This window comes from Phascolarctos cinereus, unplaced genomic scaffold (assembly GCF_003287225.1).
Source record: "Phascolarctos cinereus isolate Bilbo 61053 unplaced genomic scaffold, phaCin_HiC Scaffold_3;HRSCAF=262, whole genome shotgun sequence".
Classification (NCBI taxonomy): Eukaryota; Metazoa; Chordata; class Mammalia; order Diprotodontia; family Phascolarctidae; genus Phascolarctos; species Phascolarctos cinereus.
Genome location: NW_027555736.1, coordinates 225,664,337 through 225,678,003, shown reverse-complemented (window position 1 = coordinate 225,678,003; position 13,667 = coordinate 225,664,337). Strand labels below are relative to the sequence as shown.

The 13,667-nt window shown below is 38.4% G+C and overlaps 1 protein-coding gene across 11 annotated transcripts in view; it reads left to right on the top strand.

Moving 5' to 3' along the window:
* The window catches only part of GPATCH2L (G-patch domain containing 2 like), a 66,327-nt gene extending 53,315 nt beyond the window's left edge, over positions 1 to 13,012 (top strand). For 4 of the 11 annotated variants that reach the window (XM_020986231.2, XM_020986225.2, XM_078151459.1 and 1 more), the window contains one exon: positions 4,014 to 8,014. In XM_020986231.2, the coding sequence (XP_020841890.1) occupies positions 4,014 to 4,362 (349 nt within the window). In that variant the 3' untranslated portion in view covers positions 4,363 to 8,014. The other 7 variants (XM_020986226.2, XM_020986230.2, XM_020986229.2 and 4 more) reach the window with 4 other exon arrangements.
* Positions 13,013 to 13,667: the final 655 nt, after the last annotated feature.

Below are 13,667 nucleotides of genomic sequence, written 5' to 3'. Positions count from 1 at the left end.
ATCCTTTCCTTGGATCCTTCATTCCTTGGATTCTTCCTTCCTTTTCTTGATCCTCCTTTCTTCTTCCCTCCCTCCCTCCCTCCCTCCTTCCCTCCTTTTTTCTCTTCTCCTTTGTACCCCCAGGGGCTTGCATATTTCTGGCCACATAGTAGGAGCTTTACAGATACTTGTTGGCTGACTGTAGCATTTAACAATGTTGACCACCCTCTTCTTATGGATGCCTTCTCCTCTAGGTTTTTGCGACACTGCCATCTCTTGGTTCCCCTCCTGCTGGTCTTGAATTCTTCTTAGTCTCCTTTGATGGAACATAGTCCAGTCACAGCCCTTAATTGTGGATGCATCCCAAGGCTCTGTCCTGAGCCTTCTATTCCACTGTGCCACTTAGCTATCCCATGAATGTAGACAGCTTTTTTTTTTTTAGGAGTTTAGCTTAGAAAGGCAAGAGAAATATAAAATAATAAATTAAAGGTCTTCATTAATTAGGGTCAGTAAAAGTTTTTTAAAGATAGGGAGACTGAGGCATTTCCCTAATGCCTATTAGGGAAAAAACCAGTAGATAGGAAGGGATTGAAGATTAGAGAGAACAAATGACCAAGGGGGCAGTCTTCTGGAGAAGATGGGAGTAGATGTAATCAAGGGCTCATATAAAGGGATTGATCTTATGAGCAGGACCACCTTATCAGAGACTAGAGTAAAGGAGACAGAGGATGATCAAGGGAATTTTGAGATGAAGAGAAAAGGAAGGGAGAAGAAAGAGTAAATGGCCTCAGCTTTCTCTGTAAAGTATGAGACAAGGTCCTTAGCTGAGAGGAGGGGAAGGTGAAGATGTGTGTGGAAGACTTGAGAGAAGGTTTGGAATTGCCTCTTTGGGGAGTGGCATAGAAAATCAGTTTGGGAGTAGTAAATTTTTTTTTTACAGCAGTGATGACCCAGTTGAAGTTAGATAACATAAATTTGTAATGTACCCATTTGTAAAGGTTACATGAATTCCTCTAGCTCTGTTCTGCAGTATATGAGTGGGGGTAGAGGAGGTAGATAGTAGGAATAATCCAGGGTTGGTGTTGGTGAATCATGAACAGTAAGTGGAAAGATAAGTGGATCAAGAGAGTAGAAGGTGGTGTGGAGTTGAACTGGTTAATAATTATAGGGTTGAGATTGGTAATGGAGAAAAGTGAAGTCAAAGTAGTGTGATAGCCAGAGAAAATACTGGGGGTAGAGGCACTGAAGATCTCTGTGAGGATAAATGAATGATAGGTTTATGAGAGGTCCAGCATAGGAAGAGATGGGAAGATAGGTTATGATTGGAGGGTCATTTTTTTTAATTGTGGAAGTGGAACACTTGTAGTTAATGGTGAGATTTAGGCTGTGAATCAATTCAGTCCAATCCAGTAAACATTTGTTAAGCATCTACTACTGCCAGGTACTGTGCTGAGCGCTGGGGATGTAATGAATAAAAAGACAGTCCTTGCTGTCAGAGAGTTTACAGTGTAATGAGGGTGAGGGGCAGCACAAAAGGAGGCAGGAAAGGGGGAGATGGAGGCTCAGGGGGAGGGGGGAGATGAGACACAAGGGGTTATCAGCACGGAGGCATCTTGTTCTGTGCAGTTGAAACCAGGCAGAGCAACAGATGCAGAGTGGAGTGAGCCCAAAAGCTACAGTTTCTGACCTCTGTAATGGAAGGCATTGGGAGCAATTTGGTATTACATCCCACAGTCAGAGGGGAGAGGAGGCCCTTAGTCAAGGCCTGAGTTAACAGCATAGTGATGAGATTAGAGGTGATAAACTTAACCTGGAATGGGCATGCAGAGTAGAGTGAGGTCTTGCGATCTTACCTCTAGAAGATTGACTGCAGGATCTTTTTTTTTTTTTGACCAGAGCAACTCATAAAGACCTTCTCCCAAGGCATAAAGGATGTGTGCTCTACACTAGTCAAACAAGTATCCTCTCCAATGAAATCATGGTTCCTTAAAGTATTTATAATGAAAACTCACTAATGGAAGAATATCTTGCCTGTCAGACAAGTCCCTGATTTAAAATGTACAGTCATTTATATTTTGCAATGGAAATTTGTCATAGTTTTGTATTTCCTTGGAATTTGGAGGGAAAAAATGGGGGAAAAAATGTAGAGCCAAAAAATAATCCTGAATGTCATTTTATTACAATTAAGGGTACATTGCTTTTGAAAAATAAAGGAGGCAAATCTTTCAAGACCCATCAAAATTAAAATGATCTGGAGTCCTTTCTTAGTGATATTAAATGGAGTATGTCATTTGTGCTAGGTTTATCTGAAGACAATAAAGAAGGGATTTACAAATGAAGTTACAGAGCAGCAAATGGTGGCTAGGAGGAGGATGAGCCTCAGAAAAATAAGGGTCCTTCCTTCCTTGCACAAATGACTTCCCATTTTAAAGTTTTTCATACTCAGACTATTCTTCTGTTGTATTTCAGTTGACTGTTAAAAGTGTTTCACACTTGGCGAACTGAAGAGTCTTAATCAAAGGACTAATAGAGTTAGTATCTGCCCAGTTCTCCTGGATGATATCCGTACACTCTCATCTATTCCCATAGCAACTAGTGCCTTCCAGCATCTCTTCCCTCATCTTTGTTGTGACTTCATTCTTTTTTTTTTTTATTGTCCATCCATCTTCTCTATTTTTAGCATTTATTCTTTGTAGAAGAAGAATGATTGCGAAGAGTTTTAAAAATTCAGGGCCTTGTCTAATGTGAGGAATAACCAAACAGAAATTAAAAGAGGTGTGCTTTAAACCTTTTCTCTTTTGGAGCCTTAACTACTCTTGTCTCACTTGTTGACCAGGTCTTGCTTCAGTGAGTTTTTTTTTCCTTTTCTTTTTCTTTCTTGTTTTTTTGCAACCTGAGTGCCCCATAGAGGTGAAGGACACAGCCCAAGCTCACACCATCAGTCAGTAGAACAAATGGGCTTGCTCTGCCTAACATCGGGCCATCTCAGATTCCACCTCTTTTATAGAAATGAGTGATGAAGAGAGGTGCGTTCCGCTATGCCGCTGTATTAATACACATCAGGGGCCAGCTCCCGGCACTAAATCACGCTACTGCATACATCTGTTATCAGACTCTTCACCAGTGTGATGAACAAGACTGCAGATAGAGGCTTCCTCGTGTCATTCTTTATAGGATTTTCCTAAAAGAATAAATAGCTCAGATCTCTGACAACACTCTCCCCTGTCATTGTGATGAATTCAGCTTCTTTCTTAAACATGCAGCCACAAATCTTTCCCTGTTTTCCCCTCCCCTCCCCTGTCTGTATAAAGTTTTGAGTGAAATTGACTGAATTTAAAGATGTTAATAAAGGGGTAGTGAATAAAGAGCAGAAATGAGTTGTGAGCCTTCTTTACCTTTTTTAGTGGTAGAAATGAGAGATCATGGAAAAGATCTGTTCATAGAATCATTGAGAAGGTAGTAACTTCTTTTCCTTCTCTTTAAATCATCTCACTTGAAAAGACTTTATGCTTCCCATGTGATTCAAGTGACCAGCACACAGAACCACACCTAGATTTGCCACCTAGGGAAGGTTCCAAATTTGTATGTCACTATTGGAATTGTATAGTAAATCAGCTGTCTCAGGTTGAGTGAACTTTGAAAACTGTTGTTACCAGATAAAAGAAATTGGGATATTTTCTAAGTATAATTGAAATCAACTAGCTAAACAAATAAGGAACCCAGATGAAAATAGAACTTTATTTCCTTGAGATGATGTGATTTTTGCCTGCTAGAGAAAGTCATGAAACCATATCTAATTTGGTTCACTACAGATATTATCGTTGACTTATCTCAACTTGGTCTTTATCCATAACGCAGCATTTTTTTTTTTGTTATTGACTCCTTATCACACTTCCTATAGCAACTGTTCTAAACCTTATTTTTCTTCAGCTTTACGCTTTCCCTCTACCTTCCTCCCCAGCTTTCAGCAGATAACTTCTACAAAGACTGAGGTAATTATCCTGAGCTAACTCATTTCCATTCTTTTACAACAGAAAACCTGACCATGTATTCATCAGTCTTCACTTCCTTTCACTCCAGTATCAGAAGATGAGGTGTTTCTCTTCCATTCCAAGTCTGACATGTTCCATACCCAGAATCCCCCCTGTATCAAAGAAGAGAGTAATGAGATACGTTTTCCTTATGTTGTTCCTAGGGCTAATTATGCTTGCTAAAATTAAAATTTCTTTTTTGTTCTTTTCGTGTTCCCTTTTTTTTATTCTTTCTGTTTACATTGAGGTGGTCATTGTGCATATTTGTTTCCTGTTTCCTGAACTCTACATTAATTCGTATGATGAGGTTTCTCTGTATTCTGCATATTCATCATTTCTTACTGCATTGTAATATTGTATTATGTTCATACGCTATAACTTGTTTAGTTATTACCCAGTTGGTAGATACCACTTTGTTTCTAGTTCTCTGCTACCACAAAATGCGCTGCTTTGAATATTTTGATGTGTATGGGGCCTTTCTTTTTGTCATTGACAACCATATGGTATATGCTTACCAGGGAGACATTTGAATGGTCCAGAACATTTGGAACAATTCAGGTATGTCTCTATGAACATATTAGTGTGCTTGTCTTCCCACGGTCTTGCTAACATGACTATCGTCATCTTCTACCATCTTTGCCAGTTTACTGCTCATAAAGTGAAACCTGATTTTGATTTGCATTTCTCTTACTGCGCTGGAGTATCTTTCTCCAGTGACTTCTTTGCCAAATGTGGTGGCATTTTCTTAGTTATTCTCCTTGATCTTTTATGTGCTACTTTGACATCGTTGAGCACTTCACTCGTTCCTTCTTGAAGAGTCCTCTCTCCCTTAGCTGTTCAGTTATTGCCCTCTCCTTGTTTTCTTCCTACATGTTTGTTTTTTTTCTCAGTCGTCTTTGATGGGAATTCTTCTTTTGACTCCTATCCTTATTCCCAAAGCGTGGGTTCCCCCAAGCCTCTTGTCTGCCCTTACCCTTACTCTTCTTTATCAGTCTTATCCAATCCTATGATTTCATCTATCACCTCTCTACAGATACTGTTAATTTACATAGTGGTTTAAAGTTTATAACACAATTTATGTGATTCCTTTTATTTGATCCTCATGTCAACCCTGTGAAGTAGGTAATAAAATTATCCCCATCTTACAGATGAGGAAATGAGGTTTGGAGAGATCAAATTAAGGTCTCAGGTAAGCATTGGAGCAGGAATCTGGACTTCTATCTTTTCCTAAGGCATTGTTTCTTTAAATGCAGCTGCTTCGCAAATTTATGTCCAGCCTGATTTTCTTACTTGAGTTCCAGTCCTGTATTCCTAATTGCTAGGACATCTTTACCTGTATAGTCTGCTGGCACCTCAAAATCAGCATATACAAAAATGAATTCATCTTTTTTCACTTTAAACCTGTGTTTCTTTCCAACTTCCCTGTTTCATTAATGACACCTCTGTCTTTTGGGTCACCAAGACTCTATATCAGGCCTGCCAGAGAATTTTGGGCTGCCTGCCACTGGGCATTCTCCTGTTTGTTGTGTGACCTGCGGCAGCCAGCCCTTGTCAGTCTGTCTCTATTTACCTTAACTTGGAAAATGAGCTGTTAAAAACCTATCTGCTGCCTGAAGTTTAGCCTATTTTAATTTTGGCACCTAACTTCTGCCAAGTTGTGCAGCTCTGCTCCTATACCGTAGCATCATCTTTGTTTATTTTTCTCTTCCTCATCTCCCACAGCCAATGAGTTGCCAAATCCTATAAATCCTACCCACATAATGTCTCTTAAATTTGTCCTTTCCTCTCTATTTTTAGTGCTATAAGCCTGGTTTAAGCTCTTTAAACAACTTTTGCCTAATCTCTATTATGATAGCTTCTTAAGTGATCTCTCCGACTGTAGTCTTCTTTTTTTCCATCCATCATCCTTGCAAGTGCCAAATAAACTTGATCCTCATACTCCCTTATTCAGAAACTTTCAGTGACTCCCTATTGCCTGTAGGTTCAGACACAAACTTCCTAAACCTGGTGAGTCAAGGTTCATCACAATCAGCCTTCAGCCTTTCTTTCCAGTGCTGTTTTACTCCATTCCTATTTATGAACTCCTGTTCTCTCCTGCCTTTGTGCATTTATTCAGGCCAGCTCCCATTCCTGCACCCAATACTTCCACTTACCCACTGCTGAAATCCTTCTTTCACGTCTTGGCTCAGCTATTATTTCTTTTATGAAGCTATTTTTGATCCTTCCCATCTTTAACTTAAAGCTGTTTCCTTCTTTAGATTTCTTCTAGCATTTTGTCCAGTCTTTTCTGTCATCACATTCTATTTTGTATGATACTTTTTTGTGTATATGCCTAATCCTATCCTATTTGTTTGTAAGCTTGTTGAGGGAAAGTACCATGTCGTTTTTCTGCCTTGTACTCCTGGTGTCAAGTACAGGGCCTTGTATAGAGTAGGCTCTAAGTCAGGAGTTTTTAACCTGGGATCCAGAACCCCTTTTTAAAAAATAATATTTTAATAACTACGTTATAATTTGGTTTCCTTCATAATCTTAAGCATTTTTTGTAAGCATCTAAAAACATTATTCTGGGAGGTGGTCTGTGACACCAAAAGATTGAGAATATCTGTTCGGATAAACCTTTATCTCACTGCATGGAGGACAGAGCGCTGAGCTCAGAGTCAACAAACCTGGGCTGCAATCTCGCCTTGGATGCTTATTGGCTTTGTGATGACAGGCAAGTTACTTAACTTCTCAAAGACTGGTTTCCATGCTTATGAAATGGAGATAATGATAATTGAGCTACCTGCCTCACAGAATTGTTGTGATGATCCAGTGAACCCAAACTTTACAGCGTTATATTGTTGTTTTGGGTAGTTTCTTGAGTTGAATTTGTTTCGGAAATGGGTAGAATAGTCCTTATCTGTTTGGAAGATAGATATTCAGGTATCTTCATCTGAATAGTAGACCACTGATTTTGAAATGTAGATTCCAGGCTAAATTATTAGAAAAACAAACAAGTAATTTCAATGGGCATTGGAATAGTGGATTTTTGTAGAGATCATCGCTGCGCTGAGATAATCCAAATGGATTTAAACCCTTGTATCTCTGAGATATGAGATGAATACTTTATCCTTAAGATACCATTTGGAATGTTAACTTTCCTTCTCCTTCCCATCGGTTGCATTCTGTTAAGTTTTGAATCACAGAATATTTGTTTCATTTTTTTGGTCTAGACCTATATATGATCCTGTGATCCTTATTCTATAGCTATAGGGAACTTCTGGTATGGAAACTCTTTATTAATGCAGATCAGCAAATCCTCTTAACTTTAGAGAGTTGCCTGGGGGCACCAGAAAGTTAAGTGAATTGGGCATGTTCATACCTTGTGTGTAACTTTTAAACCAAGCAAGGAAGACCTTCCTGACCCCAAAACTGGTACTCTATCCTATATTCCACAGTGCCTCCCAAAGGATAGAATGTGTTTTATTGGGGTAAACTACTCATAATTCCATTCTTCCCTATTGTTAGGTTGATTTTATCCCAGATTTTACTATATTTTTAGAGATGGAGAGCGTATTGTCTATTATGTATTAATGGGTAGTATGACCTGGACTGCTCTTTGGGTCCTAATGTTCTTAGTTCTTTTTGCCCTTCCTTATGACATTTTTATCCTAACAGGGTTTAGATAAAGATGTTAGAAACTCACCTTAGAAATTCCCACAGCTAAATTTATTCATTTAAGTGCATTTTAACTTACTTTAGGTGGAAACAGGTATATGGATACTTAACTAAACATCACATTCTTTCCTTTCGGTAAATGTTAAGTAAATCAAGTATACAAGCATGGGTTTCTATTGTCTGCTCTTTCAAAATATTAGGATTTCTGGGGATTAGTAGAATTTTGTTTTTTCTTTGAAAGTTTTGCTATTTATTATTTTAATCTGAGCATTTTTTCCTTTTGCGTGCCTCTCCTATTTCCCTTCCCTTGTCTTGTCCCCTCCCCTTGGTTTTTTCTTATTTTTATTCCAACAGCTTTACCTGTTCACATGGACGAAGTAGAGGCAATCCCACCATCATCTCAGGCCCAGAAATCACTGAATTCTGAGTGGTCGGTCCGGACCTGTGCAGCAGAGAAAACCACTGGGCCAACTCCAGCTACCTTTTTTAAGATGCCGCAAGAAAAAAGCCCTGGGTGCAGCTAGAGGGGTATTTTGCCCACAAAGCGTTGGCTGGATTTGTTAAAACATTTTAGATTTTGGATTGTATTGTCTCAGCTATCTTATTGGGCAATACCTATCTCATCTTCTTCAACACACTTATCTTCGACCACAGCAGCTTGAGCTCTCTATTGGAAAATCATGCCTATGATTCATTTTTTAAAAAAGTATTAACATGTTGGGGCAGTTTTAAAAAAAAATTCTTGCTGTGCTGTATTTACTATGTTAATCTGTCATTGCTGTCCCAACATCAATCTACAGCTACTTTTACAGAGCTGTTGCTTTTTTGCAGGTGTCTGTCTTTGTTGTTGTGAAACTGGTGACTGCTTTTGCATCTCATTTTGTGGCAAGGCTGCCAATATCATTTGAAGAAGAGCTGACTTTGTAGCTAGCCCCAGTCAAGTGTGAGAACTGAGTTTAAGGCTAGCATGGAATTATGTTTGGCCAGGAGGTGGGAGACCAAAACATGGAGCTGATTTCAAGGCTGGAACTTTGGAATTTTATCTTTCGGTGATCTCAGAACACCAAGATTCATCAATCGACGCTGGATCTTAGGAGAGATGTGGGCCAGCAACTTGGGACTCAGAAAAAGTTTATCCTGTCCTGGTAGATGTCTTAACATTGCTCATGATTATGCTATTCATTGCCTTCTCTCCTGTGTTCTTTTCTTGAGCAAGAAATCCCATAAACATGTACAGATTGGCACAATGAGGATGACTTAGGTGAAAATCACAGCTCTAAAGTATTTAGTGAGATATTTTAAAAAATTTCATTTCCCAAGTCAAACCCTTCCTTAAGCAGACCTTTTATCATGTGAGTTATTGTTCTCTCAAGCCAGTAACCTTAAACTCATATGTTGGTATAACAGCTCTTTTGGGCTATCTGCTTTTTTGGTAAAAATTTCTGTCGTCTTCCTTCATATTTGAAGTTGCATTGTGAAAACCTGTAGTCATACCTGAGGTTAGTTGCAATGCTGTCGATTTGAGGGATAAGTAACTAATTGGAAATGGTGAAGGGAGGCTGCCATTTCCAAATATAGTATTAGAGCCACCTGTTTAAGGGGCTTGATTAACTTAAAGGTACTCACTGAATATTTTTTGAATACTTTATATTGTGAAACATGTAAGAGTAAACTGTAAAAGAGTAAACAAAGTGACTGTCTCTTACATGCATACTGCACAGAGTACATTCTGTAGGGACTCCCTCTCATGTCTCTGATTATTTTCTGTACTGAAGTAGATGTTGAAGTGAGACAAGTACTCCCATTTCCTGAAGCCCAGAAGCTTTTCTAGTAATAGATTACAATTAAGGAACTCCCTTACTGCTTTCCCTTTTCAAATCATACTCTTTTATATATTTGAGAGGGGTTAAGGGCCCAGCTGCTTTCTTTTCTTTGTAGAAGTATGTGTTGTCTGTTGTGGCACCTTTGACTCACTGTCAGTAGGGCATATACTTTGTGTTTTGATAATAATAGGGATGGGTTATGGCCTTTTTGTTAACTGTGATGCATTTAGTCAGTGATGGGTATGTGGCCATCATTGTAGCAAACCTACTAGCCTTTTTGTGGGCAGTTGTATAGTTGATAAGCGTGCTGGACTTGGAAGTGGGAACACCTGGGTTTGAATTCTGCCTCTGATGATTATGCAGTGTGTGATTATAGGCAAGCCACTTAAACTTTCTAAGGACACCTCTGTATCCTCTCCTGTAAAATGGTGGTGAAAAATGTCATACCTCCCAGAGTTGTTGTGAGGATCAAATGAGATAATAATGTGTTGAAGCACTTCACAAACTTCAAAGTGCACTGTCTACCAGCTGTTATTAGATTTAAGCCAAGCCTGTTGGTTGTCAGTGCCATTGTGCCAAGGTAATAGAGGTGTTAATAATTGTATTGACCATTATAGCCCCTTTCTGGCTAGAAGTTAAAGACTATGTATCATCTCATTTACCTTTTACAATATTCTAATGAGTCACAGAGAGCCACAGAGCATTTAAGTGACTTGTCATATAGCCAACCTAAGACTAAATTCAAGTCTTTAAATTCTTTGTCCAAATGTCTTGTAATCAGATTAGTCCTCTATTATATTACGATTAGTCTCCACTTTGCGGTGTGTACAGGGGACAAGGAATCAGGAGGCAGGGTGAGGGTGGTCTCTCCTTTTTCTTATGTCCCCTGATTTGTCCTTACTAGTAGGTAGAGGCACCTTATATCCTGCTTGCTCTCAACTTTGTAGTGTATTATTTGGATGATGTGTACGGTTTCCCTCCCTTCATTCCAAAGCCTTATATTCCCTGCTGATAATACTGTAGCTTTCCATCGACCAGCCCAATTTGCAGACTGAGAGCCAAATTTGTGAAATGATATACTAGTTTTGCACATCAGAATGCTTGGTTTGGGTATACTCTTGTCTGCTCATTTGAGTACTTGTAATAGATGCCACTCAATAAGATGGAAAAATCATTTGTACCTGGGAAAGTGATTATCTATTACGCACATGAATGCTTTTCAACATGGGGGTGCAAATTGTGCTCCTTGACTTAGGTGCTGTATTTGCATGCTTAAGGAATTATGAATATTGACCAAATGTCTTTTTTTTTTGTGATGCTTTGTTCTCCGTATTCTCTACAAATGGATTTCCAAAGGATATTATTCTGAGTATATTTTGGTTTTTTAAAAATTTGTTGTCCTTTCTGTTATATAAAGGTTTTAAGAATCAGTCACATGATCTTACAAAGAATTCTGGGGAAAACACAATATTTTAGAATTAGGTCATCAACGGAAATCCTTAGAACACTGTGGGACACTGCCTTTTAAACCAGAGCTTTAGCCTGTTAATATTTTATTTGTACAAATGTAATAACTCAAACTGAATCCCTTAGTTCATATTCATTTCAAATTTCTGGTAAATATAAGCTGGCTGTACACTCTCATCATATACCTTAACTTTTTGGTATATTTTCATAGTATGCTCCCAAACCAAAAAAGTCTCAAATATTGTGCTTTTAATAGGGCCATTCACTTTCAAGTTTACTTCTCACTGAAGACTTTGAAGGGGGTTTTTAAAAGTAGCATTTTAAAGAACTTTGTTGTTGTAACATTAAGAACATCACTGTCCTCATATTATGTAGGGAAAAAGATAAAATTACATTATCCTTTTAAAAAGGTATTAAGTAATATGCAGCTATGAAGTAGATCAGATAGCCTTGAATTTCTTTCCAAATCTTAAAATGCACCTGAAAAATCAAATATGATATCGTCATCATCAGTATTCTTCTATTGGAAGGTGAAATAGACTGCATCATAGCCATTTTAGGGAGCAGTGACCCTTGTCTGAAATGAATGCCTGCTGCTTTTGGTGCCTCTTGCATCCCAGCCTTAAAATTAACTAGAACTTAAATGCCATAGTAAAGTGGTAGTATATATAGGCTTTAGTATTCAACATTGGATGTTGCTGAACCCAATGAACATTATGGGAATTTTACATGTCAAATTATGGAAATAAAAGCTAAATCCATACTAGGAAGTGGGAATTCCTAGGTGAGAGAACAGACTCTAAACATTAAAGAATGGAGATAAAAAAGATGTGGAGTGATCGTGGAGATGGAGAGCTAACCAAGACTGTGAAAAACCAGACAAACAGACCAGGCAAATGATGTTGTGGCTATAACTTTGCTGCTTCCTGTTTTTCAGAAGATTGCTTCAGGCATAAAATGATTTTATTTAGACCCTTTCTACATTTTGGTTTGTCCAATCTTTGTTCTCAGCTGTGGACATATCCAGTCAGTATTTTTGAGGGTAAAAGCTACATTAAAAAAGAAAAAAAGAATAGGTTTAGTAGTTTCATGTTCTTCTTTACTTTTTATACTCCATTTTAGCAGATCTATGATGAAGGTAGGGTGAATACAGTTTTGATGTTATTCCTTCAGGGAATGAGCTGCCTTTTGAAATAACACATTTTCTGTCTCTGGAGATACCAACAAAACAAATTCTGTGACTCTTTGGGGATGTGTGTATGAGTGTGGGGTCAAGGGAGGTGGTCAGGGGCGGGGGATCCATGTACTAGATGACCTCAAAGATTCCTTCCAACTTAGGGTTCTGTGATTCTGTCGGGAATCATGAGATACATAGAGCGATCAATTTGATGTTGCTATCAGTAAACCTCAAGTCACTGCTTTTGGGGACTACAGAGGGGCCTTTTTACTACCCAACGTGTCCTCTTTCCCCCTCCTATAGTCACTGATCCAGAGGTACTTTGTGACAGGAGCAAAACCTTCCTTGTGTGATTCTTCATTACCTTTAGAAAAGTAAGTAGCAATGGTAGAAGGGGAAGACATCAGGAGGTACATGAATGTGGGGGTTAACTCCAACCCCTAATGAAACAGGGATGATAAGGTCTGCATCATAACAGATAAAAGTCAAATAAATGAAAGCGTCATAGAAGAAAAGTGAACAGAGATGAGAATGGGAACTGTCTTACTGAAGGGCTGGTTGCCAGGGTTATTGCCTAATCTGAGAAATAGCAAACAAAACTTACCTTGTTCCAAAAGGAAAGAAAAAACCTTCAAGAATCTAGTAGACTCCTGATGAGATGACTGTTTTGAAAATAGAGGATTAACAACAGTTTTGAAGAATAAATATCTGAAGATGTTCCTTAAGAGAAAGCTGTATCTTCAAGGATGGAGGCCTGGCTTCAATAAAATTTAGCCAATTCCAGATGCATGTATTACCTAGAACACTGGTACCTCTGTACTTTCTTCTGAGAGTAAATGATTATGTGGACTTCTCTTGGTAAAATCTCTGATAATGTGTCAGATTTTCTTTGTTGCCTTTATTCCTCACTTGTTAGGGATTAAAATGATCCATTGGAAAGTGCTTCCTAGATGGGACAAAGATGTGGAGAAAATGATACCCATACCATGTCTAGATTAAGAGAGGCAAAGCTTTTTTTCAAAGTAGATTATTCCACCTTTCCAAACAATTTCAACTGACTTAGTTGATATATTTGATATATGGGAATTTTTCACAGTAGTAAAAATTTTAATCTCTGGTGACAAATTAAGGTGAATGATTTCAGAATTTTTAAATGTGTGTAGACCAAGTCATAACTAGAAGTACTTTTTGTATTCCCTGGTGTGATAATAAGGTTTTAATGTAATAAGCATCTGTATTAGACATATAATGAAATAAAAAGCAGTGTGGCCCCTGTCCTCAAATAATTTTACAGTTTGCTGGAATAAGACATGCCCAGGTAACTGTGACACAAAAGCAAGGCAGACATAAAGGGAAATAGATTAAATGATGTAAGAAACATAAGGGAAAACTCACGTGAGCTGGGGGGTTAAGTAAACCTTCATAGTAGGCATCACTGCTGAGCTGGTCCTGAAAGGAAGAAGATGACAATAAGGTGAAGATCTGTCCAAGGTGATCAAGTGTGGACCATAATCTGTGTGAATGCAGAGCTTG